The sequence below is a fragment of the Sphaerodactylus townsendi genome, linkage group LG03, assembly GCF_021028975.2.
Source record: "Sphaerodactylus townsendi isolate TG3544 linkage group LG03, MPM_Stown_v2.3, whole genome shotgun sequence".
NCBI classification, from domain to species: domain Eukaryota; kingdom Metazoa; phylum Chordata; class Lepidosauria; order Squamata; family Sphaerodactylidae; genus Sphaerodactylus; species Sphaerodactylus townsendi.
In genome coordinates, this window is record NC_059427.1 from 119,407,947 (window position 1) to 119,433,853 (window position 25,907).

The 25,907-nt window shown below is 44.0% G+C and overlaps 1 protein-coding gene across 1 annotated transcript in view; it reads left to right on the forward strand.

The window, feature by feature from the left end:
- Positions 1–15,820, forward strand: part of QRICH2 (glutamine rich 2) — a 52,319-nt gene extending 36,499 nt beyond the window's left edge. The window contains exons 14-20 of the mRNA XM_048487404.1: positions 3,713–3,778; positions 3,968–4,069; positions 4,724–4,924; positions 7,236–7,404; positions 11,840–11,927; positions 12,127–12,252; positions 15,356–15,820. Coding sequence (XP_048343361.1) covers positions 3,713–3,778; positions 3,968–4,069; positions 4,724–4,924; positions 7,236–7,404; positions 11,840–11,927; positions 12,127–12,252; positions 15,356–15,486 — 883 coding nt within the window. The 3' untranslated portion in view covers positions 15,487–15,820. The remainder of the gene's footprint in view (positions 1–3,712; positions 3,779–3,967; positions 4,070–4,723; positions 4,925–7,235; positions 7,405–11,839; positions 11,928–12,126; positions 12,253–15,355) is intronic.
- Positions 15,821–25,907: the final 10,087 nt, after the last annotated feature.

Consider the following 25,907-nt stretch of genomic DNA (forward strand, 5'->3'; position numbering starts at 1 on the left):
GAACTCTGGTATGGTCAGTGTCAAAAAAACCCCCCTGAGCAAACAGAAACACCATATGGAATGTACCAATCTGAGATGTGGAAAGTGCTTTTTGTTATTTTCAGAAGCGTTGAACATTTGTGTATTTTTTACATTAACATGGTTAATGTAAAGCAGTGGCATAGGAGGTTAAGAGCTCGTGTATCTAATCTGGAGGAACCGGGTTTGATTCTCCACTCTGCCGCCTGAGCTGTGGAGGCTTATCTGGGGAATTCAGATTAGCCTGTACACTCCTACACATGCCAGCTGGCTGACCTTGGGCTAGTCACAGCTTCTCGGAGCTCTCTCAGTCCCACCTACTTCACAGGGTGTTTGCTGTGAGGGGGGAAGGGCAAGGAGATTGTAAGCCCCTTTGAGTCTCCTACAGGAGAGAAAGGGGGGGATATAAATCCAAACTCCTCCTCCTCCTCCTCCTCCTCCTCCTCCTCCTCCTCCTCCTCCTCCTTCTTCTTCTTCTTCTTCTTCTTAATTTCACATGGTTGGTCGAACACATGTTCATTTGGAGCTCTGTTGTTCCAAAATAGCAAGAACGACCTCCAGATGCTCTTGGAGATGGATCACATTTTACATGTGTGACATCGGAGTGTTGGGATATGCCATGTCAAACACCTGTTGGAAACTCCCCCTATTGTTACCTAGGCTCAGCATTTCTGAGGTTGTTCATATGTTACCTGGAACTGAGAAAAAGAGAAGAGGGGAAATGGCCCATGCATTCTTTCTTTCTTTCTTTCTTGCCTTGACTGTAGTGTGTGGGTTGTGACTCGTGCATCTTAGCCTTGGAGAGAGCGAGGAGCTCCAGATGGAAATGAATGCAGCTTTTTCTCATGCTTGGCACCACAGCCTCTCCTCCTCCTGAGTGAAGAGTGCAGTTGAAAAGGTCCTGGGTTGGAAAGCCTTGTCTGAAGTGCCAGAGTTCACAATGTCACCTGAATGGCTGCCTGGGCACTCATTGGCTCCTTCCAAACCAAGTTCATTGGCTCCTTCCAAACCAGGAGCGCAAATCTCACTTTAATTGCAATTTAAAATTCCAGTTTGTGGTACAGAAATAAATGCCATTTCACCCACATGCCTATATTCAGGTGTCCTGGTGAAGAGAAATTTGATCGACGTCTTCATTTTAAAAAAGGACGTTTTCACATGTGTTGTGCATGAGAGGAGAAGCAAAGGGGGGGGGGTACACAATCATGAACACACGCTGTGATTGTGCCCCTAATGGGCAAGCTTCATAGAATCATAAGAGTTGGAAGGGGCCATATAGGGTTAGGGGTTAGTCCAACCCCTTGCTCAGCTGAGGTGTTTGTCTAGCCACTGCTTTAAGACTAGCAGTGACGGGGAGCCCATCACCTCCCTAAGTAGCCAGTTCCATTGTTGCCCAATCTTTACTGTAACTTTTTTTCTAATATCCAGACAGAACCTTTCTCCCCATAATTTATACCCATTATTATGAGTCCTATCCTCTGCTGCCAAACAGGAATGGTTCCCTGCCTTCCTCTAAGTGACAGCTCTTCAAATACTGAAAGAGTGCAATCACATTCCCCCTCAATCTCCTCTTCTCCAGACAAAACACCCCCTAATCCCTCAGCCTTTCCTCATGGGCAGGGGTCTGCAACCTGCGGCTCTCCAGATGTTCATGGACTACAATTCCCATCAGCCAACATGGCCAATTGGCCATGCTGGCAGCGGCTGATGGGATTTTTAGTCCATGAACACCTGAAGAGCCACACGTTGCAGACCCCTGCTCATGGGGCTTGATCTCCAGGGCCCTGATCATCTGTGTTGCTCTCCTCTGCACCCACTCCGTTCTGTCCATAAAGTGCCGATGACTGCGGAAAGCCATGGCAAACCACCCTGCGAACAAAGTCACCCAGTATAAACAAACCTATCTTGCTTACTGAATGGGAGCCCTGTGTTGGAGGGGCACAAGCTTCTGCTTCTTTTTCTGCTCCCTGCTGCAGACCTGTTATCTCCAATCTAGAACACATTATATGCAAACAGTGTTTGCTACGTACACCCGGTTTAACTTAAATGCTGAGAGCCAACACAGAGTAACCTTCACACCAGTGGTGGGATTCTATTAGTTTATCTACTGGTCGCCGTCCCCTCCCCAGCCATGCCCCCCTGCTGCCACCCACTTACCTAGCTGCTGCAGATGACCTTTTCCTCCACCTCCCCACCTTTTCAACATTGGACTGCTGGAGGGGAGGGGAGAGAAGGTGGCGGCTGTGGCTTGGCCTGCGTGCTGCCCGGCCTCCAAAGGGGCCATACTTCTTTCACTGACCAGTAGCAGGAATCGTGCTGGCACCATCAGGCCATGCTGGCGGTGGCTGGCACCCTGGACTGGTCACTGGTGCACAGCCGGGAGGCCTCTACCTGCTGGCGAATCACACCGGCATTGTCCAGCCATGCCAGCGAGATCCTCCAGTGGGAGAGGGACCTTCCCAGCCATGCAGTGCTGCAGCTGGTGTGATCCCTAGGCCCAGCTGCGCGGCCGTGAAGGCCTCTCCCTGCTGGGGGATTGCGCTGGCATTGTCCGGCACGGCCAGACAATGCCAGCGTGATCCCCCAGCAGGGCAGAGGCCTCCTGGCCACAGAGCTGGGCTCGAGGTTGGGGATCATGCCAGCCTGAAGCTGGGCCCGACACACGCCTGGGAGCACTCCCTCTGGGCTCCTGCCCTTACCACTCCTACCCTCCCCGCCTGAGCTGCTGCAGTAAGTGGGGTGGGGGGGCACCTGGTAGAGGGGTGACAGGCTTTTAGCGCCTTGGAGCAGCCTGGCGGCAAGGTGCCCAGCTGCTCTGGACTCTGAAAGCCCCTTCGCTCCCCCTCCCCTGGAGTGGTGGGATTCAGCCACTTTGGCAAACTCAGCAAAAAATTAGCTACCAGTTCTGCCAAACCGGTGCGAACCAGCTGAATCCCACCTGTGCTTCACACTGACTAAAGGTTATTACTGACCCGTGGAGTGATGTCACATCATTAGACAGACTATCTGTGCAAGTCAAGGCGGGGGAAGCCACATTGGAAGTGGTGGAAAGGTTGTGCTCATGGCGCCATGCTAAGTGGCATGGACACCAGCGCAGAGGGGTTTGCCTCAACGGGCGGCCAGAAGTTCAGCCCTGCAACAGAACACTTCCAGTACATCAGCCTCCACCAGTGTTCTTATGTTCTTAGTGTGTGGGAGGGCATTCCCAGAGACAGAGCTGACTTTAGTGGACTCCCAAAGAACTTTTGGCCTGGGAATGTCCCTCACACAGGCAGTCAACTTACACCACCCCCAAATGTGGCATGTTGATGTTCCCTATGGGGGCTTTTCAGGCAGGTGGAGTTTTTTTTTAAATTGTTCTCCTTTCTACGCCATTTGAAACTCTACTGGAGGCAGTGCAGGTGTGCCGCCGCTGCGCCATCCCTCATTGTATGTTTATAGGATGGTTTTCCATTGCCTTCCCCAGTCATCTATACTTTACCTCCAGTCAACTGGGTCCTCATTTTACTGATTTCGGAAGGATGGAAGGCTGAGTCAACCTTGCACCAGCTACCTGAAACAGACTTCTGGTGGGATCAAACTCAGGTTGTGAGCAAAGCCTTCACTGCAGTATGGCAGCTTTCCGCTCTGCGCCACAGGACTCGGTTTCATGCAGACTACAATTTTCACTGCCTTCTCTTTTCTACCTGAACAGGCAACTGCTGGCTCATTTCCACTGCATTTCTTGTGACCGGCCTTTGGAAATGGTGGTGCCTGGCCCGTAAGTATTGGGATGTTGTGCTTATGTTGCCTAGGTACTTACATTAATATGGGCACAGGTTGGGTCTGTAGGCTCAGGATGGGGCCTGAAGCTGGCTGGCATGGTTTCTTCCGGTCGCTGAACCAGGACCTTCCTGCTCTTTGCCTCTGTTTTTCTTGTGCTTAACCTGTCTGGGCATTTTCTTGATAGGCACATCCCATCACTGCCTGCCATTCCAGGTCTACCTGCTCACCCATCCCTCCGGCCACATTTGGTGTATGAAATGGAACAAATACGTCAAATCAGCCGCAAGTATGAAGAGAAGAGGGGCTATTCTTGGGGGGGGGGGGGTCGAGGGAAAAAGCACATGACTCTTAAGAGGTAGTCGTTAATAGGACGAGACAAAGATTCAGAATAGTAGTCTCCAGAGGAGAACAAGGCTGACTAGAGGCCAGACCCAAAGCATCAGTGGTTTGATATGGCCACAGGGGAGGAAAGGAAAAGAAGCGGGGTGAATCCTGTCAGCATACAAGCCTGACTAGTGCTTGTCTAGCAAAGCAAAATTAGGGCAATTCCTTTGATTTTGAGCTGGGCCCCTTTAGTTACAAGACAGTAAATGACTGCAGTCCAGTCGGGGGTATGTGATGCCCTTTCCCTCCCATTTGCTTATTATATATGTAGCCGCCTTTCAGAGAATGTGCCTGCCTCTGTGGGACAATGCTCTTTGCTCTGCCCCTGTAGATGGCTTCTCTCTTTATAGAAGCCAGCCTGAGTCGCGCAGCTGCATGGTTAGTTAGTTCTTCCTGCACTTGCTTACAAAAGGAGTATTAGGATAAGCAAGGCATGTTGGGAGTCACGCAACCCTGCTTAACAATGCGATTTCTCCTTTCCGTTTCCTTTTCTGGGTACTTTCTCTTTTTTTTTTCCTTTTGACTTGTGACTGCACTCCACCCCACCCCACCCCAGTCTGATGTTAGGACCTGGTGCTCGCTTTGACGCGTTAGAGAAGGCTGCGAGTCTCAACAAGCTACGGCACATCCATTCCAAGATGCTCATGGAGATCCAGAAGGTGCAGAGCCATTATGGTGGAACCCCGAAGGTCAACATTCAGATGATCAGGGATTTACTGCAGGCCCAGTGTCTGGGGTCCAGCCAGTATAGCAAACGGTAGGAGAAAAGCTCTTAGTGCGAGGGATGGGAGGCCAAGCTGTCCCAGAGGCCTCTGGGCAGAGGCACAGCAGAATGGCATATCTATCTGCACAAGCCCATCCATTAGATTTAATAAAGTGACTTCTGTTCAGTCAGGATTTTTACCCAAGTAAATACCTGAAACCTTTGCAGGGTGGGAAACATGAGCCTTGCAAGAGGTCAGCTGCAAGCGAGTTAAGTCAAATCCTTCCAAGCCTATCAGGAAGAGAAAATATGTACTGGGCTTTATTTGCTGCCGCCATGAAGTTTCTCATATGTTTCCTACAAGGAAGTCACTTTTGTGTGTGAATTTAAATAAATTCTGTGTGGCGATCATTCCTGTCTCTGCTTGCAGTGGGAAGCCACAATTTCCTCTTATGTATGCCCTGCCTGTACTGTCATGCCACACAATAGGCTATGGGAGGGCAAATCCCTATGAAGAATTGGCTTCTATGTTAGAGATGTGGTCCTGTCCAGAATAACTCTTTGTGTGTTTCCCTTTAACATACTTACAGGCTTGTGGTTGGAACAAATGCACAAATATTTAGTGGTTTGACTTGCTGTATGGGTAATGAATTCTGGAATTCCAAAACAGGCTCTGGATTTCATGGGTCTGCCAAACTAGTTAGACTGGATTGTTATCATTTCACAGCATATTTACTGATGTCTGCAGTCTGGCTTCAATATTTGAAGGGGTGGGGGTAGAAACCAGCAACATGCCAACCAGTACTATCTTATACTGCAGGGTCAGGCACCACTCACTGCTCACCCTCAGCCAGGCTTAGTCAAGGCTCTCCAGATCTCCACCATCAGAACTTTCCGTGGAACCTGTGTTTCTGTTTTGCTTCCTGCTACTGCTGTTTTGCTTTTCACTCTCCTGCCTGGCTTATTACGTAGGAAGCTGCTCCTTTATCCAGATGCTAAGTTGGGAAAAGTTCCCCACCTCTCTCCTTTTTTTCTTGCTACCTAACTAATTGCAAGTTTCTCATGTGTGTGGACTGTGCCCCTCCTAGTGCAGCTTGACTCCTACTAAGCCCTATTTGGAGTGGGTTGGTAACCACTGCTTTATTTAGGAATGGATCTGACAAGTTGGATGTTCAGAAAGAGTTAATGTTATTGGGAGAAGCGTTTGGTGTGATGATTTAAAAAATGACTAGTTTGTAGGGTGGTCAATCTTCAGGTGGGTCCTGGAGATCATCCAGAATTACAGTGGATCTCCAGATCACAGGGATCAGTTCCCCTTGGGAAAATGCCTGTTTTGGCATTGCACCCCACCCTTCCCAGGTTGTAACCCCAAACTTCCAAGTACTCTGTAGCCACAGATTCTGGGGCCTTCAACACACACACACGGCCAAAAAATGTCCGACTGGCCTCAACTAGAGCCAGAGCCTTTTTGACTCTGTCCCCGGCTTGGTGGAACAAGTCAGTTTCACAGGGCCTGTAAAGCAGAGCTGTTTCACCAGGCCTATCGTTGAGGGCAGCAACAGGTTTTCAACGTGACCTACCTCCCTTTCCCTGCCCTTTCCCTTTTCTTTCCTTGTATGTTTCCATTGGATATTATGTCTTTTTAGTTTTGCTTAGTCCTTCCTGATTGACTCCCACATATTAGGGTGCAGAAGTATGGTTATGTAATGGATTGTGATGATAATAGTGGATTTTATTGTGATATGTTGTGATTGCTGTGAGCCGTTCAGAGCCTGTTGACAGAGAAGGGCAGACTATAAAATAAATAAAAACCAGGCAAGGACTGAGGTCAGCTTGCTTTAGATGGATGGCCCTTTGCGTAAAGAAGCACAATTGGGTGTATTGTGAAATCCACATGTGCAGAGGGACGTTGCACTTTCTGCTATTGAATGTTGGACCTTTAGCCAGGTGGGGTGTGAATGAGTCAGGGATTATTTCCTTGCTACGCATGAGTTGGCAACAGATACGTTCTGAGTCTCAGAATCGTTGGAGGCTGTCGTGAAGGTAGCCCTGTCACACTTCAGAAGCAAGCCTCTTACTTCTAATCTGCCACCACCCCATCGCCACTTTTTAGCGAATAGCTGGGGCAAGGGTTCCCAACCAGCAGGTCTCTTTCCTCCAGGTTTTGTAGGCACTGCTGTAGGCACTGCGATAGCACTCCCTGTTAAAATGGATCAGAGTAACCAAGTGGCACAGCAGGAAGAAACAAAGCTTGTCCTATCATTCAGGTCGTATTACTGCCTCTTGATAGTGTCGCTGGACCCTCGTGCAATCTGGGCTTTTTTATTTTGCCAAGTGTGAAATGCTGACCCTTGATTCTTAACAGTGACAAAACTCCTGAGATGACCGACTACAGCTACATAAGTGTGCCTCGTCACTGTGGAGGCAGCCACACCCTCACGTACCCCTACAGGCGCAGTGGCCGACTGCAGCAGTTAGCCCAGTGTATGGCTCCAATGCATCCTGAGGAAAATGCCCTGGTTTCAATGATGAAGGTAATGAATTTGGTGGGGGGAGACAGAGAGTCATAGGGTGGGCCCATGACTGGATTGCTGGCCTTGAAGCCAGAGGCTATATATTGACTTGCAGTTTCTTGTAGCAAAAATCACCAAGGAAGGAAGCGCCACCCACATTTTGCCATTCTCTGGCCCTCTTTAGTGCCCTACTTTCCACTCTGCATTTCATATGGGAGCTTGTGCTATGTTCAACAAGTAGGAATTTCATCTGCCATTGGTCTGAACAGATGCTATTGCCCTTTCCTGATCATTATCCTTTATTAGTGGAGTTTTCTGTTCTTTTTCTGGTGCCTTTGCACAACTTTAACTCATTCACTTAGAGACTTTGCTAATATCTTCTGCTAATTGATATTAGCCAAAACTAAAACTGGTCTATTTTATAATCCTGTATCTAGGTTTTCCCTCCCCCTCCCCTTTTGACACATTTAAGAGTTTTTTTTAGAAACTCCAAAGGTAAGTCTAACCTTCTGAGAGGAGAAGGCTCATATGAACAGAGAGGATAGGAAGCTTAATACTGGGACAACAGTGTCAAAATGCACAAGGTATCAGATGCACCAAGACAGTTGGCCAGGACATGTTTGTTGATGTTGGACAAGTTGGGGTTCAAACCTCACTTCTCTTCCTTTAAAAAGCGAATAATACATTCTTGAAATGACAATGAAATAATATTTTTCAATGACACTGCAGTTTTCTCTAGCCAGAGTACAGAGGGCTGTGTATTGCCTCTTTGATAAAAGGAAAGCAGCAAATAGTCTTGTGGCACCTTAGCAACGAGCACATGCTTTGTTCCGTAAGCTTTTGTGTGCTGCCATCAGCTTCCCTATATGCGGTGGCCTCAGAAAGCACACACCGCGACAGATTTGTGAGTGTCTAAAGTGTTGCAAGGCCCTTTGATGTCTGGGGTGAAGGCTGGCATGGCCGTCCCTGCTGGATTGTGTGAACCAGGGCATGCCTCGAGTGCCACCAGCTCTTCTGGCATTGATCTAAGACACAGCATCTGAGAAACAAACTTTCTTTTCACTCTGCATTTTGATTGCACTCCTCTGATAGAAAAAAAAAAGGATTTTAGATGCGATGGTTTGAACCCACCGATAACTTCCGCAGACAGAAGGGATTTCCATCTGTGGGATGGGGTTCCTTCATCTCCCATTACAGCCCAAAATGTCTTCTGAAATGCTGCTCAGAGGGGACAGGTGACCCATAATAACAGCAAGAGGAGGAAGTTGGAGGTCTGCAGTGGCAGGAAGGAACTGGCAAAAAACATCTCCCTTTCTGTCTGCAGAGATCCTCCGCTGGATTTAAGCCAGAGCAATATGATCATCCTTCTTAGGTCAAATCAATACTAAGTACTAGCCTAGCATTCTTTGTGTCGGAAGCTACAGAATGTTCAGCTACAAATGACTCTTTGTTTCAAACAGGTGAAGGCCTAGGAGCTGTCTGACCATCCGAATACTCCCATTATTACAGGGGTGTCCAACCTATGGCCCTCCAGATGTTCATGGACTACGATTCCCATCAGCCCCTGCCAGCATGGCCAATTGGCAGAGCTTTTGGGAATCAACGTCCACGAACATGTGGAAGACCACAGGTTGGACACCTCTGACTGCAGGATAACAGCCATTGATACTCTGGCCTTTCATGAATTTTTCTAGCCTTTAAAAAAAATATCCCTAATTCTCTTCTCTCTCATGGCATTGAACTCTTTTGCCAACCATTCCTCCTATTGCCTCCTTTTGGTCTCCTTGGCACTGTCATCTTATGTCCCCAGCACTTCCTGCATTCCCTTGGCCAATTCTCTGGCGCTCAGCTCTCGATGACATACTTCGAAACTCAGTTTCTTCTGGTGTAGATCACCTTTGATCTGTCTGCCCTGCTCCTTCTTCGTGAAGTGGTGGTAGTCCAGTAGTTTTCACCATCTCATCCCATCCCTTGGCTTGACCTTTGCTATGACCCACACAGTTGCCTGCTTCTTTCCTTCAGGGTCTGATTTCGCTCATGCTCACACTCCCCCTGCTGGCTGGAAATTTAAATGGCAAAATAGAAAGCAGTCTTCCAACTTTTTCAGACCTAGAGCCCACCTATTATCCCACGATGCAAGGTGGGGGTCTGCTTTTAATTTTCAAATAAAATGAAATTTAGGCACTTGGAAATGAAATAAAACAGCAGTAGTGGTGCCACTGGTGAAGTCTGCCTGACCTGGGAATGTAATGAATGACCAATGGCATCTGTCAGTCTATTGTTGTTTATTTCCCTCCGCCCTTTCTTGGGGCAAAGAAAGTTGGTAGTTGTGCAGGGCGAGGGTTTAGTCTTTCGATTTCTGAGCTTGTGGGGAAGTATGTTACTGTTACATTATTGAGCTTTTATGTACAATCATGTTGGTCTAGATACAGGGGTGTCCAACTCTGGCACTTCAGATGTTCATGGACTACAATTCCCATCAGCTCCTGCTGGCACAGCCAATTAGCCATGCCATCAGGAGCTGATGGGAATTGTAGTCCATGAACATCTGAAGCACCAGAGTTGGACAGCCCTGGCCTACAACTTTATTGAAAAGGGACTGTAATTCTTCTTAGACAAGCTTGGGTGGGAGAGAATTTCTTAAATCTTGCAAGAATATGCACTGTGGGAATAGTTCTGATGACCAGCTGATTTCTGATATAGTAGATGGATACCAAGTATGACAGAGCAGGCAAGTTCAGATTAAAATCTGCCTGGATGTTCAGTGCCAGCTGTGCGCATCCATTCACTGTTTCCGACAATTTGTAGGCTTTACCATCCAATAATGTTGTCAGGTTGCAACCCAAAGATCCAATCAGTGCATTTAAGTTTCCTGACAAAGCAGGAGATTAGGCCACTGTAATTTAAAACAGGGAGAAGTGGTCTAGGAACAGGAAAAGAACAAGCAGACTTCATGGTCTCAGGAATCGGAAGACACTGCATAGACCTCTAGGCTGCAGCCTGGCAAACCTGCTATCCAAATCCAAATCCAAAACCTTTATTAGGCATAAAACCAGTGCCAAGAATTTCAAATACAATAAAAAGATCATTATTGCTCAACTTGCAGTACACAGAGCAAAAACATAGCAACAGCTTCAGAGATTTCAACACTAGAGCTATTTTCTAGAAGCTTAGCCATTTTACTTTTGTTTTATCAGAAAGGAGCATAAATCCTGTTGGTAACACAGTTCTCAAATCGGTTCTGATGTTGTTGTACTTTGGACAATGAAGCAGACTATGAGAAAGTGTATCAGGTTGTATCAGGACAATTTAAAATCGACACAGCAACAGCTCATTTTACATGGAATACCAGATAGCGACCTTGAAAGATGTAATTCGCTGATGGAAAAGAGTTACACCTTGCTCTAAAGGTCATGACCCATCTGCAAATTGTGTAATTAATGAAGAAGTTAGAAAGTTGAAGGTATATAGCAGGGCTACAGATTTCTCGAGGGATAATCCCAAAAAAGGAATGTTGGAGAGCAAAGAGCTTTGGCGCTTTGTTCAGTGGAGAAATTGGTCACTCTTTGATCAAATAATCTAGTCTTCTGCCATGGTAAATCTCCGGAGCGGTGAGCATTTGTAGGGCCTCCCAAGAGAAGTCCAAAGAAAAGATCTTTTTTCAATTATGTAGCTACCTATTTTCAAAAGCCGAAGCTCTCTATTTCTTAACTGGGACAACTGTTAATAGGGTCAGTGCAGTAAACAAAGACGTTGTTTTCAAAACTTTAAAAGTTACAACCCATGCCCTTACTTTATATTTCTACTAAATGTTGCTCCTGATTCCAAACAAAGAACAATTCATAGGGGGACACAATGCGGGGTGCCAAAGATCTTATATAGGAAATTGATTGGATGCTTCCAATTTCTGGTGCCATGCTTAGATCCAGATGGGGATACCATACATAAGCAAGCCATAAATCTTTAGTGTGTTAAACACCTTCAAGCAGCTGCTGGTATAGAATCTACCACCATTGATGATATTAAAGAATTTCAGTACTGCAGCGGATACATTTTTAGGTAGCCTTTAAGGTGTTGTTATCTCTGTGTGTGTGGTGGTCAGGGTTGACTTATGATGGAATATTATCCCAAGATATTTGAACAATTTAACTTGCTCGATGTCAGCACCTTGGATAGACAATCTTGAAGGTCTAAAAACATTGGAAAAAACCACAATTTTAGACTTAATTGGGTTAATGACCAACCTGTTGTTTGAACAGTATTCACCACACTTAGTCAGCATGAGAAACCTGCTATCTTAAAGGGGTGAAGTGGGGTCCTCATTTAATAAACATTTCAAACTCAAATCAAAAACAGTGGGTCTGATGGGATGAAACTCTGTTGCTGGCTTACAATGAAGCCCTGATGGTAAAGGCTCCCTCCTCAGCTAAGTTGAAGTCTCTTCTGTGTTTCCTAGCATGAAGAAGTGGATATACTGGGCCTGGATGGTCATATCTACAAGGGACGGATGGAAACGCAGCTCCCATACATTACACCGAAGGAAAGTGTGGTTTATGTCCCACGGTCAGGGACTGCAGGTGGGGTTTGTCCCCTTCTCCTGGTCACAATAATTTAAGCATTATTTTAAAAGACCCGGCAGAACTGGCCTTATTATGGCGCTATGTGGTGGTCACCTACACTGAACAGAAATACTAAACCTGTCTTTCTTCTCTCTGCCATCTGTGGTTATGCTTTTTCCAACAGATGCTCCAAGACTGAGAAACAAGCTAATTCGATCCTCCTCCCAAAAGCATCAACCAACACTCCCCGACATCACCAACCTCCCAGTCCGTCCTCATAGTGCCAAAGTGTCCTTGCGCAGCTCGTCAGGTACTTCATGGCTCATATTGGGTTCCCAGGAGCTTCCATTCCCAGCTGGTTGATAGATGTTTCTACTCCCTTTTCATTTTCCTTAACTTGTGCGTTGTCTTTAAGATGGTTTATTGCTGGAACAGAAAAGGAACTACCCACAAATGGGAGCTTTTGAGGCAAACCTTCCGTATCAAACATAACTGGCATTGGTTCATTATAGACCAGGGGCTTTTGAGAAATGGCAAGTGGAGGGAGAGAACAGAAATCCTCCCCCTTCCCCAAATCTCTTCCTCCAGGAGATGATGAGGGGTTTGAGCAAGCAAATGTCCCTACACCTCCCTCTCAGGTTACTCCTCATTGAACCATTTCTTCTTCAATAGGATTTTCTTTTCTTTTTTAATGTACAAACTAATATCTCAGGAGCCCCAAATATGCAATCTGGTCTGCAGCAGAGCAAATTTTGCTCTTTGTGAGAGCAGACTTCATAGTTAAGTGCCTATTAGAGCACACTGGCTGGGCGGACTCACTGGACTGGGGGCAGGGGGGATAAGTAATTTGGAAATTCCTTACCCAGACACCCAAGTCTTCCTTTCCAAAATACCTATGAACTCTCAGGGGCTGAAGCAGGTGAACGTTCCCATCTTTCATACACACTAACTGACTCTGCCGTTACTTTTGATGTTCTCTTCTTTCCTAAGACAATACTCAGTAATCTTTAGGCCATAATTGGGGTGGGCATTTTCTAAAAATTGATTCATGAAGAATTCCCCAAGTATGTAGAAACCCCATCTTATTTTGAGATGTCCTGGTTTTTGCTGCATTTATAAGCTCTATAAGCTGCCAAGTTTAAAAACTCCTTCTTTGGCTGTGGCCTGGTCTTTTGTGATTGGTGGGGGATCGATCACCTGATTATTAGATGTAGTGCAACTAATAAAATAGTGATAATGCTCATGAATTCTCCTAGGAATTGTATTGTGGTTGAATTCTGTTACTCACCTGTTGTTTTCCCACCCCACCATTACACAAATACATTTTCCAGAACTCTTTGGAAAAAATAAGAGTGGTAAAGTCTGACTTTACCTTTGTATAGAGTGCAGGCTAATTCTCTTGTCTTTGTAGTTTTTATCTTACAGGTGGTAGTTATGGCACTTAGAAAAAATATATGGTAATTATGGCACTTAGAAAAAATATATGACCAGGGCTGAGGGATGAGAAAAACTTTTCTGTCTCTACATCTAACCTAACCTAATAACAGATTAAAGAGAGTGAACACCATTACAATTTCAGACACAAGATAGAGAGCATCTACCTACTGGGTAGATAAAGGGTAATTCCTGCTACATCTCATTACCCTCTCTATCACAGGCCCAAGGGTTACATGGCATGTAAGCAGCACAGCAACAACAACAACAATAAAAAGGGAATTGTTACCCTCAGTAGCCATTTTTTTTTTGCAAAGGCTCCTATTGAGATAACTGTTGCTGGCTGACTGATTCTAGGTCTGTGTGCAATCTCAGCTCTGCCAATCCATCTGTCCGTTATAGAGAACTCCCTTCTGTTAGCACCAAGGTGCAAAACGATCACATCTAAGACATAATTACAAACACAGTCAGTTAGAACAATTGAACTGCATGCCAGACTGATTGAGAAGGCAGGAAATCATGGATCTGCTTAGCATAACCCAAGAGCGCTGGTGACTTACAGCAATGAAAGTGGAAGTGCCAATGAACTTTGCTTGCCCTGCACAGATTGATGTGGGGAAAGAGACTTGGAAGCAGGAAGGGTGAAGGTAGAAGGGAAAGGGAAGATTTATCAGGGCACAGAGCGATTTAATCTCCTGATAAAATTAATATTATGCAAAAAGCCAGCATGAGAGCGCCAATGAGGTCCTGCTGCCAATTTGCAAGAATTGGTAGGCTGTGTAACCTAATTGCAGTTTGGTGCGCTTTTTACACATGAAGAAAAGTAGCGGTACTTTTCACATGTGTGAATCAAATGCCCTTTTTTTTTGGCCTTTGAGACTCCTTACAGTTGAGAAAAGTGGGATATTAATCCAAATTCCCCTTCCTCCCTCTCCTTCTTCATTGTGGAATAGTCTATGCCATATTGTTGCCTTGAAATTAATTGTTCAGGTTTTTTATGTGGCCTCAATCATGTTAGAAAGGGCGACAAAAGGCTAAACATCTTTACAGGAAACCCAGTGATATAAAGGCAGAAGTGATTCACGCCCTAATCTTTATCAGCAGAAATTTCTTGCGTGTACTTTGGTTCTTGAGGCTTCCATGTTTTTCCAAGTGAGTCGTTAGCAATAGAAAGTGACACAAAATTGACATGGGCTCATGTGCAAATGTAATTGGTTGGTACGTTTGTAATGATCTATGTAAAGTGATAGCACCATTGCAAACAGACAGTGTACAGCCAGAGGCCAGGCTTAAATTGAGCCACCGCTCAGTTCCAGGATCTGCTTTCGGTGCTGGCTCTCAGTAATGAGAAGGCATTTGTACCTGTGGCTCCTGCTAAGGAGGATCCATCTCCCAGAGTTTGTTGGCTTCTTACTGAGGGAGGTAAATAGAGATAGAATCTGGATGTGTCATATATTCCCTACCCCAGAGAATCCCACAGTCCTGCCAACAAAATTTACTTAATTAGGTCACAGTCACTGGTAGAATAGCAAAAAGTTACTTGCATGCTTAATTGGAATGGAACTTGCCCTTGTTTGTCCCAACAGCCTGTTTTAAAAGCTGGTATCAGGCTTCAATTTGAATCATACTGAATCCTGTGTTCATTGGGACTGCTTTTTCTGTCTCACCAAAAGTTGAATTCCGGCCCCCACCCCCACTCCAAAAAGTGCAAAGTTCACAGAGCACTATAGTCAGCCACGTGGAACTGGATGCAGAGTTTAGTGTATGTAGTGAATGGCTTCCATGCAGCTAGGCACTGCTCTTCTGCTTTTAACCAATCAAGCTTTGAATTGTGGGTTACAATGTCAACCTAGTATTGGAATGCTTGAATATTGACCCAGGAAAATTGTTTGGTTGGACACGTGGACAATCTATTAGTAACACCGTCCTGCTTCCAAGGATTACTTATCCCTCCTCATTGCTGTTCTTTTGCCTTGCAGCTAAGTCACAAGGTGAGAAGTCCATGAAGTCTGAAAGGGTCCCTGGAGACCCCAGCATACAGGACAGAGAAACACTAGAGCTACGTGTGCAAATTCTCTCGCGCCCAGGATCAGATCAACAATCGACTTAGGCTGAGCGGCTCCTGCCTTGTGCCTCCATGACAAAATAGTTCTTAGAGACGACAGCCAGACAAATAAAAAGTGAACAAAACAGAAGACTGTGCAAAACGGTTGCTGCTGCAGGATCGAAGCCATCTTATACTCTGTGTATCCAGGAGGCAGCAACCCCTGCCTCTGCCATGGAGTGATATTTCTTAGGGGAGAGGAACATGGTGGACTAACTCTCCCTTCTGCAGAAACAAATGCTTCTGGGATCCGGCAGGTCATTCATTCTGTTTGTCCGAGAAAATTTATTAGTTAATACAAAACCCTGTGTTTAAACTGTATAAAGAGCAAATGTGCTGATTTTAAGCATCATTTCCACCCATTTCCCCCCTTCCTTCCACATCATCCTGATATCCCAGAATGCAAGATAATCACTGACATAGATCGGCCATGTGAAAGGGAGTTAGCAGAAAACAGCAATCAGTTTTCCACCCTTTGTTCCCAATTCATTTTATTTAGACTTTTAAAGAGACAAACCGAAACAGGGAAAGGGAGGGCTATAATGGGGAAATGAAACAGTAATGAACTTGGAATGAATAATTTTCACCAGATTCAGAAACTGGTATTTGTTTCTAAACATAAAAATTTAGATAGTGGGTTTGACACAAAACACTACATGAAGACTTTTGGAGGACAGTGAGTTTATTCAGGCAAAAGGAAAAAAAATTGTCGCATTTGTCACTAAAAGCAAACTCCTGCTTGAAATGTCTGCCCCTTGTATGGGTCAAAGTGAGTATGCTGCAATGCATGGAGTATGAAAGGATGGCACACACTTTGCTATTTGCTACACAGCATTTAAGAGGGTTTAAGTTTTCGCTGGCCAGCTTCAGTCATCCTAACCACATGATATGACTACATGCGTGAATGAGAAACTTCATAGAGCCCAAAATAGCAGAGGAGCCAAGGGAAAATATTTGTGGGCTTCACAAGGAGAACATTGATTCCCTTGATCTCAGGTCTGTCCTTGACTTGCTCAGTCTGCTTGGATTGGACAAGCATCTCAATCTACTTTTGTGTGACAAAAACTTCTAACTCCCTTGCAAATCATCACTTTAGAATTCCAGAAACTTTCCAAACCAAATAAGCTTTTGGTGGATAATATAACATTGGTTCCACTGCACAGCTGCAGATCCTTCTATGCCCAGCTACGTTATACAGAATACACCTAAAGGAACATCGCATTCTAACTCGTGATGCAAGAGGGAAGTCCTGTTGTCCTGTTCAGTGCCAAGGTTTTAGCAATCTGCAGCTGGGGCATTCTCAAGATCTCTCCATCCTAGCTGTTGTGGCTACGATCAAAGGCAGTCACAGTCTGCTATTTTTCATGTGTTGTGCATACCAGAAAAGAGTCAACTTTGTTAGTGCTTCCAACCAGAGGCGTAGCAAGGGGAAAAACGCCTGGTGCACCAGTGCGCCTCCGCCCCTGCTCCACCCTGGAACACCCCCGCCCCAGAATGCCCCTGCCACACCCCCAGAACACCCTCGCTTCCAACTTCATTTTGTGCAGCACATTCTGGAAGTAGCAAATGAGAAAGACACTTACCCTTATCTTTGATCTTCCCTGGCACCTGGTGCAAAGACAGCTCCTACCCCTCTACAGAGTGCTTTGTATTATTTCACTCAGGTTTGTCATTAAGTTCTGATACTTTGCTGTGGGACTAAGAATGCGGTGATTAAAAATTGAACGCAACAGGCAGAAATGAGATACTGTATTGGCTTGGAGGACATTAGATAGTAGTGGCCAATGGATTCTAGAGTATGAACTTTGCCAATGCAGATATTTTCAAAAGGGCTGCCAGAATTCTGCTAAAGTGAAGTACTGTTTTCATGGAACACCAAAGTAATTTCAGAAATTCAGCAGGACATGGTAGGGTGATTGCCATGGCATTCAGATGACTTTGTAAAGGTGGAGAAATTCATTATAGGATGAATTTCATAACCTTTACTTTTGCTGAATGCTACTTTTTGGGTATTACCCCTCCTCTACACTTTGGAGGATAATTTTGGGTGGCACAATAAGTTCTTTCCATCAGCCCTTCAGGGGCAAAACATTTACTAAATATCCTTTGAATAAATATAAAATTACATCTTATTTAAATAAGCACTGCTCACAGCAATAACAAATTAGGTATCATTGTTGAGAGTACACTTGAAGCTGTAGGTAAACTAACAGTATAAAAACATGCTCCATTCAACAGACTATACATACAAAGGTGGGTCAAGAAACAAATTCTTCTGATAGGATCTTGTTTCAAAAACAAACAGCCTTCCATCCAGCAAACATAAGAAGAGATTAATATTGGGGGTTGGGGCATTTCCTGCAGGTGTCGATAGCTGATTCCATTTTTGTAAACCCTTCCCTGGCCAGAGGGCTCTGCCAAAAGGATGGCCTCTTGTCAGTTTGTTATGTGTATCTATGCAAGGATGGGAGGCACACAGGAAGCTACCTTCCACACCCACAAATCCTCAGTTGACATACAGTTTTTCAAGCCATGGTTAAAGGCTGAGATGTGGATTCTTCAAATAAATACGCCTCTTCACTGCAAAGGTCAGCCTGTTCTTGTAGTTGAGGAAACTAGCATTTTGTTCCTTACAACTACAGATACCAGACATACTGGCAACTGAGAGACACGAGTAACCATTCTTAGAGGACTTAGGCCCAAAAGGAATTCTGTCCGCTCCTCAAACCCTCTCCCAATGGCTAATAATTGTTTGCATTAACTAGTGTAATATTTTGTCAAAGGCTTTCACTGCCGGATTCAACTGATTCTGGTGGGTTTTCCAGGCTGTGTGGCCATGGTCTGGTGGATCTTGTTCCTAACGTTTCGCCTGCATCTGTGGCTGGCATCTTCAGAGGTGTATCACAGAGGGAAGTCTGTTACACAGATGCAGGCGAAACGTTAGAAACAAGATCCATCAGACCACGGCCACACAGCCCAGAAAACGCATCAGAACCAGTGTAATCTTTGCTCATGAATGTGAAAAACTGTTATCATTCCGATGCATTGTTTGGCAAAAATCATATGTAATACTGTAAAAAATACAGCAGGCAGAAGTGTTGTGTTCAAGACTGGGTGTGGGGGGAATGTTGCAGAATAACAAACCTGATCTCATGATACTTAGGAAATTTTTTAAACTCATTTATAGATTTAATTCTTAACGTCAGAGAACTTAATGCAAACAGTTATTATGAATAGATCGCTAAAGTGGAAAAAAAGTTCTTGAGATCTAATAGGGCCCTACTAAGTCAGAACCCTAATTTCTTTACACATCTATCTATAGACCATACGTCTGTCAGCTTGTATACTTGGTTCTGCTCTCTCTCGACAATAACGACATTTATTTTGGAGTTTAAAAAATGCCATTACACTTGTAATAATATCCAAATGGCTAATTTCTACAGAAAAAAACATTTGAGGGGTGGGTGAATGAATTTACATTATAAATGCAATATTCTGAGTTGCAGTTGGCCATGGGACATGTTTCCTCAATAATGCACTAATGGCTACATCTTGTGCTTTTCAAAATAAAACAAAAAGGGGGGTGTTGAATATGTATTTTTTCAAGGTTAAAATGTTCATTAAAATGTCATCTCAGGAATATTCTGAGATACATAAAACAGAAGAAAAATAGGACAGGTCTTTAATGGCTCTACTAGCCCTAAATGGTTCTACTAGCCCTAAATTAATCTCTACTGTCCTCACGTAACCACCAGGAACCACACCTCCAAATAATCACCAAAATAATTAAAACTTGGAGCCTTTATTCTATGAAGGACTAAAGCCAATAGGATATTAAGTTGCTGACGTGATTGGACGCAAAAGGAAAGTCCAAATGCATATAATAGGATCTTGGAGTGTGAGAAGAATGAATCAAGGTAGGCATGAAATTGTAAAATGCAAAATGCAATGTTTCAACATTTCAATTATGGGAGTGAGTGAATTAAAGTGGACAGGATTAAGACATTTTTAGTCAGTAAATTACAGTGTTTTACTTGGGGAATGACAAAAACCAAAGAAACTGATAGTGAAGCGAGATTTAGCACAGGCAGAAGCTATCATGCAAAGTCTGATTGAATGATCTCAATCAGACACCAGCGAAAGCCTATCAACACATCTATCATGCACGTTTATATCCCAACTATAGATGGGGATAAGGAACAAAATGAAAGCTTTCATGCAGGTGTCCAAGAAGAAATTAATCAGACACCTAAACAAGATTGGTTGATAATCATAGGTGACTGGAACATAAAAGTATGAAACAAAACAGTATCAAATATTGTTGGCAGATTTGAGCAAGGAGCAAGAACAACTTATAGAATTTTGTGATTTTTTTCATTGCAAACATGTTTCTGGTAACCGAACAGATAATTGTATATGTGGATATAACTAGACAGCCAGTATAGAAATCAAATAGGTTACATAATTGAAAGCAGAAGATGGAAAAGCTCTATTCTCACTGCTAAGAAATAAACAAGACCAGGAGCTGACTGTGGTACAGGCTATGAATTGTTCATATTGAAAATCAGACTAAACCTGAAGAAAAACACTAGAACATTCATAGTGTCAAAATACAATTTAAGCAACATTCCTGAAATGTTTAAAGACCATGTCAAGAACTGATTTGCACTACTGAGTTCAGGAGAATGTGAACCAGAAGAACAATGGGTTGACACTAGCGATATCATCAGGGAAGAATGAGCAAAGACTATTCCTGTAGCCAAAAGAAATGAAAAGCCTCAATAGATGACTGAAGAAACTCTTAAAATTGCTAACAATAGACAAGAAGCATACTAAAAGATGAAACAGAATCAAAAGTCTAAATGCAGTGTTCCAGTGACTTGCACACAGAGACAAAGAAAAATATTACAATAACGAAGGTAAAGAAATAGAAGAGAAAAACAACAACAAAAAGGAAATCAAGAGAGCTATTCCACAAGATCCAAGAAATCAAAGAAAACTTTTAAAAACAGGCATGCTGCAAGATCAACATAGAAATAAACTATCTGAATAGGGCAAAATAAAGAAAGGGTAATACTCCAAACAGCTATAAAGGAGAAATGAAAGGATGACAGATTCCTTCCAAGAAGAACCTTTTGAAAAAGAATCTGAAAGGGAAGACTCAGAAAGTGAAGTGAATGCTGCACGGACAGCAATTTGGAGACACAAATCACCAGGAGCAGATGGGATATCAATAGAGCTGATCCAAACCACAGAAATTGAGTCCATTAAAGTCTTGACAAGAATATGCCAACCAATATGGAAAACAAAACAATGGCCCAAAGACTGGAAATGTTCAATTTATATTTCAATCCCCCCCCACAAAAAAGGCATCAAAAATTGCAGCAACTATTGGACCACCACAATAATTTCTCATTCGAGTGAACTGATTCTCAAAAACTTACAACAAAGATGATTACCATATATGGGATGAGAAATGTCTGATATTCAAGCTGGATTCAGAAAAAGAAGAGGCATTAAAGATCACATTGCAAATTTACGTTGGTTACTGGAGCATACAAGAGAATTTCAGAAGAACATAAGCTTGTGTTTCATAGATTATAGCAAGGCTTTTGTCTGTGTGGAACATTAAAAGTTCTTGATGGTTTTAAAGGAAATGAGTGTCCCATAGCTTCGGATTGTTTTGATGTGCAGCCTATAATTTGAGCAAAAGACTACTGTTTTCCTTTGTGTACTCTCCCTGACCTATTATTTAAATGGCCAAGGCTAGCCCAATCTTGTCAGATTGTGGAAGCTAAGCAGGGTTGACCTTGGTTAGTACTTGGATGGGAGACCACCAAGGCAGTCTTGGTTCACTATGCAGAGGAAGGCAACAGAGAACCACCTCTGACCATCTCTTTCCTTGAAAACCCTATAGGGTCACCATAAATTGTAATTTGATAGCACTTTCCAGCATCATCCACCCTGCACCAAATAAATACAAAGAGGTCTGTCCCACTACAGCAAGTCTTCTTTCCCTGGATTAACATTTTTCAAATGAATTCTTACGTAAGCAAGGGTTAAGTATGCGTGGATTAATATTTTAGTAATTTAGGCATTGGCATTTTCTTTCCATAGTAATATATCTATCCCTACCATGCTGTCTGCACATGTCCCCAGACCCAACACATTCTATTGCTTCTGCATCACCTTTCACTATACCCACCCTCTTTCCATAGTGCCACTTTCTGCCTGTTTGTTCTAAAATACTTATTCCTGTGCTGCCCTCACCCCCATGCTGGGAGGGGCAATAGAGTTCTACATCAGTCATTGCATAGCATAGACCATCTGCCATCCTCCCTTCAATTCACCCTTGGCTAGCAGCATGTCCCTGTTCAAAAGAAGGGGATCTTTCCTGCATACACATGGAGTACAGCAAAAGTGTACCATTGGTGTACAAAAATGCAGCAAGACCTATGGCAGATTGTCCAAGGCGCTGTGGCTTTCAGTGGACAATCTGGTTGGCCTGCACATGTTTGCAGACCCTGACCGTCTCTCACTGGACACAGGACGTAAGATAACAGATGCATGCACTTGTCGGACAGCCTAGCGGTGCATGAGCATCCCCATTTTCTTTCCTCTTCCAGCCAAAGGAAAAGGAGTTGGTGATGCTTGTGCAGCTAACTGTGGCAGTGCATTCCCCATCTGCTTGCTGGAAACAGTAGGGTGTAGACCAGTGATGGCGAACCTTTTCAAGACCGAGTGCCCAAATTGCAACCCAAAACCCACTTATTTATCACAAAGTGCCAACACGGCAATTTAACGTGAATACTGAGGTTTTAGTTTAGAAAAAACAGTTGGCTCCGAGGCGCGGTTACTCTGGAGTAAGCTTGGTGGTAGTTGGTGGCTTTGCTTTGGAGCGACCGTTTAACTCCTCCAATGGGTGAATCACGACCCTAGGAAGGTTTACTCAGAAGCAAGCCCCATTGCCAGCAACTGAGCTCACTTCCAGGTAAAGGATCGTGCTTTAGTTCTTTGCGTGAAATCACTGGGGTTTAACAGCGCTTAACAGGGTTACCTGCACTGCTTTCCCAAAAGTAGGTCTTAGGTTTAATGCTAATAATTGAGCCCAGGCCAGCCTAGATGTGTGTGGGGGGGACTCTGTTTGCGCGTGCCCACAAAGAGGGCTCTGAGTGCCACCTCTGGCACCCGTGCCATGGGTTCGCCACCACTGGTGTAGACAGACCACACAGGATAGTGAATGGCGGGACACTGGAACCAAAAGGGGCACAGCTAGGCAGGTCAAAGGAATACCGGGTAGTTCAACACAGCTAAAATGATTGACAGGTTTTTAAAAATCCTTTGAACCTCTATGCAGATCTTTCTGTGAGCGTTAAAATAATTTGCTCGTTTTGACTTAGAATCTGAATGTCCGTAGGAACTTCCACCTGTTTATAAGTTCACAGTCATACACATACCACTGAAAGAAGACTTACGTGCAACGTGCCTGTATTTCATGTAAGACTTTGGAAGTGTTGAATGCTCTGTCTACCTATGCTGAAGCTAAGATGGACACACTGAAATTGGCCCTGACACATAACCATTCGGTAAAAGAGCTGCCAACGCTACATGTCGACATTGTACTTTGAAAGGTGGTGGGAGTTGCACATTCAGTTGCGGATTGTGCTAAGGTACCACTGGGGTTTGAGGAGTATGATCTTGCAGCTCTTTGGAGAACTATTATTACAATGAGCAAGCAAAACCATAAAGGCTCTCAAATGCATTTTTAGTACCTTGCCTAAAAAGATTTTTTTGCCTTTTATTGCCACAGATGATCTATACCTGCCAAGTTACACTGTTCCTAACTACTAGTTAGCTCCTTAGTGGAGACAATCTACAAAGATCGCTGAACACACTTTTTCGTTTCTTTCATGCATGATTTCTGAACACGACATTCTCTTCACACATGACATGCCACCCATCACTTCCTTTAGGAACCCACTCAAGGACCAGGTGAAAGCTTAGGCAGCGGTTGACAGCTGGTAGTACATTTACACCTCTCTGTACAAACAATACTCTTCCAAGAATTAAAAAGTCACTTCAGTGGGAAGCAAATGGCTGCCTTCCCTTTCTATGTTATCTCCGAACTAGGGAAAGCAGTGGTTCTATCATCTTCTGTTGCCCTGAGCTTGCCTACTTTCCACATCTATTTCAGTCCAGGCGGCCCAGTGTCATTTCGATCTTACTCCAAGCCCATTTTCTCTGTCTCCATAGTCATTGGATCTACTCTGATCCTTGAGAGTCTGGCTAGATTTTCAGCGACAATTTAACACTAGCCCAATGGAGACAAACTATTAGTTTACAGCACATCTGGTTGTACTGGTGCACAGGCAGTCATGAAGTTTGGAGGGAATTAGTCGTTCATGTGAAATTCTGGAGGCCAATCAAAATAAGTTAGGAAATGTAGCTGTGCTTCTTTTGAATAACAGAGGACCTACTGTTTTATACTCTAGCAACTTGCACTAATGCAACCTAACACCTTTGAATTAGAGTAGCCATGTTACAGTATGATAATGGTAGAGACTTGGGTTCAAATCTAGAGAAAGGTTGGTCACAAGTCTCAGAGAAATCAGACAAGTTAGCTACTTGCAGTTAACAAGACCTGGGACTTACATGTGAACAATGTGTACAAACACTTAGGAGTAAATTTCATGGAAAACAGTGGAGCTTACTTCTGAGTAAAGATTGGTAGTTTCAGATCACCCTTTCTTTTAGTTTGAGGGTTTGTGCTGCAGGCCTTACCCTGACCTCGGTGGTCCAGGTTAGGCTGATTTTGGCTGCTAAGTAATTCCAGGATCACTAGGCAAACCACCTCCATTAGTCTCTTGCCTTTAAAATCCTGTGGGGCGCCATGAGTCAGCCACACTTTGATGGCACTTTACTCACACATACTGCATGATTATTTATATTTTATCTTTCCAGAGTCCTGCTGCATGAACACATCAAACTGGGTCAAACTTAGCAGAACAAATGTGAATTGGGTCATTCTGAAAAGGTGAGAAAGCCACTGGAGTGGCACATAATAGGTAACAGCAAAAAAGGTATTTTTGTCCCTTGGTTTTCTCAGCCTACACCCAAATCCTCCTGGCTGACAAACAATTATGCCATCAATCCCCCCACCCCCACCCCACCCCACCCCACCTCAGCTGCACCAACAACAAGCAGCTTAAGGCCTCCGATTTCAGAAGGGCCTTCTCTCTTTATTTCCTGTTGGTGAGGAAAGGCAAACCCATGAAAACCGTTGTCTTTTGCAACAGCATTTCTGTCTCTGGAAAAATAAATGGTCGTGGCTCTCTTGGCTTTTCTTCTTTCTCCCCTCTGGTGGCCAGAGGCAACACGTGTAGGTTTGGGGGTTGCTATCATTTTTACATATCCTCCTCTGCTTGGCTTTAATGGACCCCCACAAAGCCCCCTTTGCCAACTGGTTCTTCCACTCATTTCAAAAGAGCTCTTGAACACACCAGAGGAAATCTGTTGCAACAATGAAACTGGAACACCATGCCATTGAGGGGAAACCACACAGGGTCTTACGCATCTTACAGGAAGCAAGAAAAGTAATACGTCTTCACCAAAATGTGTAAAGGTCTGTGTCTTACCCCATAACCTAATTCCACATATGTATCCCTTCATAGTTTCACAAAACAAGTTTACCTTTTGTTTATATGCACCTTTCTCCCAAGGACTTCAGGGCACCCGCTACATGCAGCCAGATTATTGTAAATAGGCAGGTATCATGTTTAATGATTTCAAGGTTTTTACTGCACTGCCTTCATAATTTTATATTGCAGTCTTTGAATGCTGAAATGTGGTGTCACAGTATCTTGGTTAAAATAAAATATATCCAATTTGATGTTGACTAACCATTATCACACACTAAAAAACAGCCCCAGAAATAAGAGACCCTGCTAAAACACTTCAGTCATACTGTAACATAAGGTTGAAGTGGAAACCATGGACACTTGTTGTTCATTCAGTACAGGACTTTACAACAGATAGTAAGAAAAACAAATAAGAAAGTCATTTGCATGAGGCCTTAAAACAGACTAGATGGAAAAGACCAAGTGAAACTCCACCTCCCACTCTACAAGGCTTGTAAAACCCCAGTCACAAGATATCCTTTCACATGATACAAAAATGTATTGTATGTCCATCATAAGTATTTACCTCATGTTGCACATAATGCACTGCTACTCCAAATGTCATACCATGTTTCTCCAAAAATAAGCCCTAGCACAGTGGTTCTCAGCCTGTGGGTCATGACCCCTTTGGGGGTTGAACAACCCTTTCACAGGGGTCACCTAAGCCACTCTGCATCAGTGTTCTCCATCTGTAAAATGGATAAATGTTAGGGGTCACCACAACATGAGAAACTGTATTAAAGGGTCATG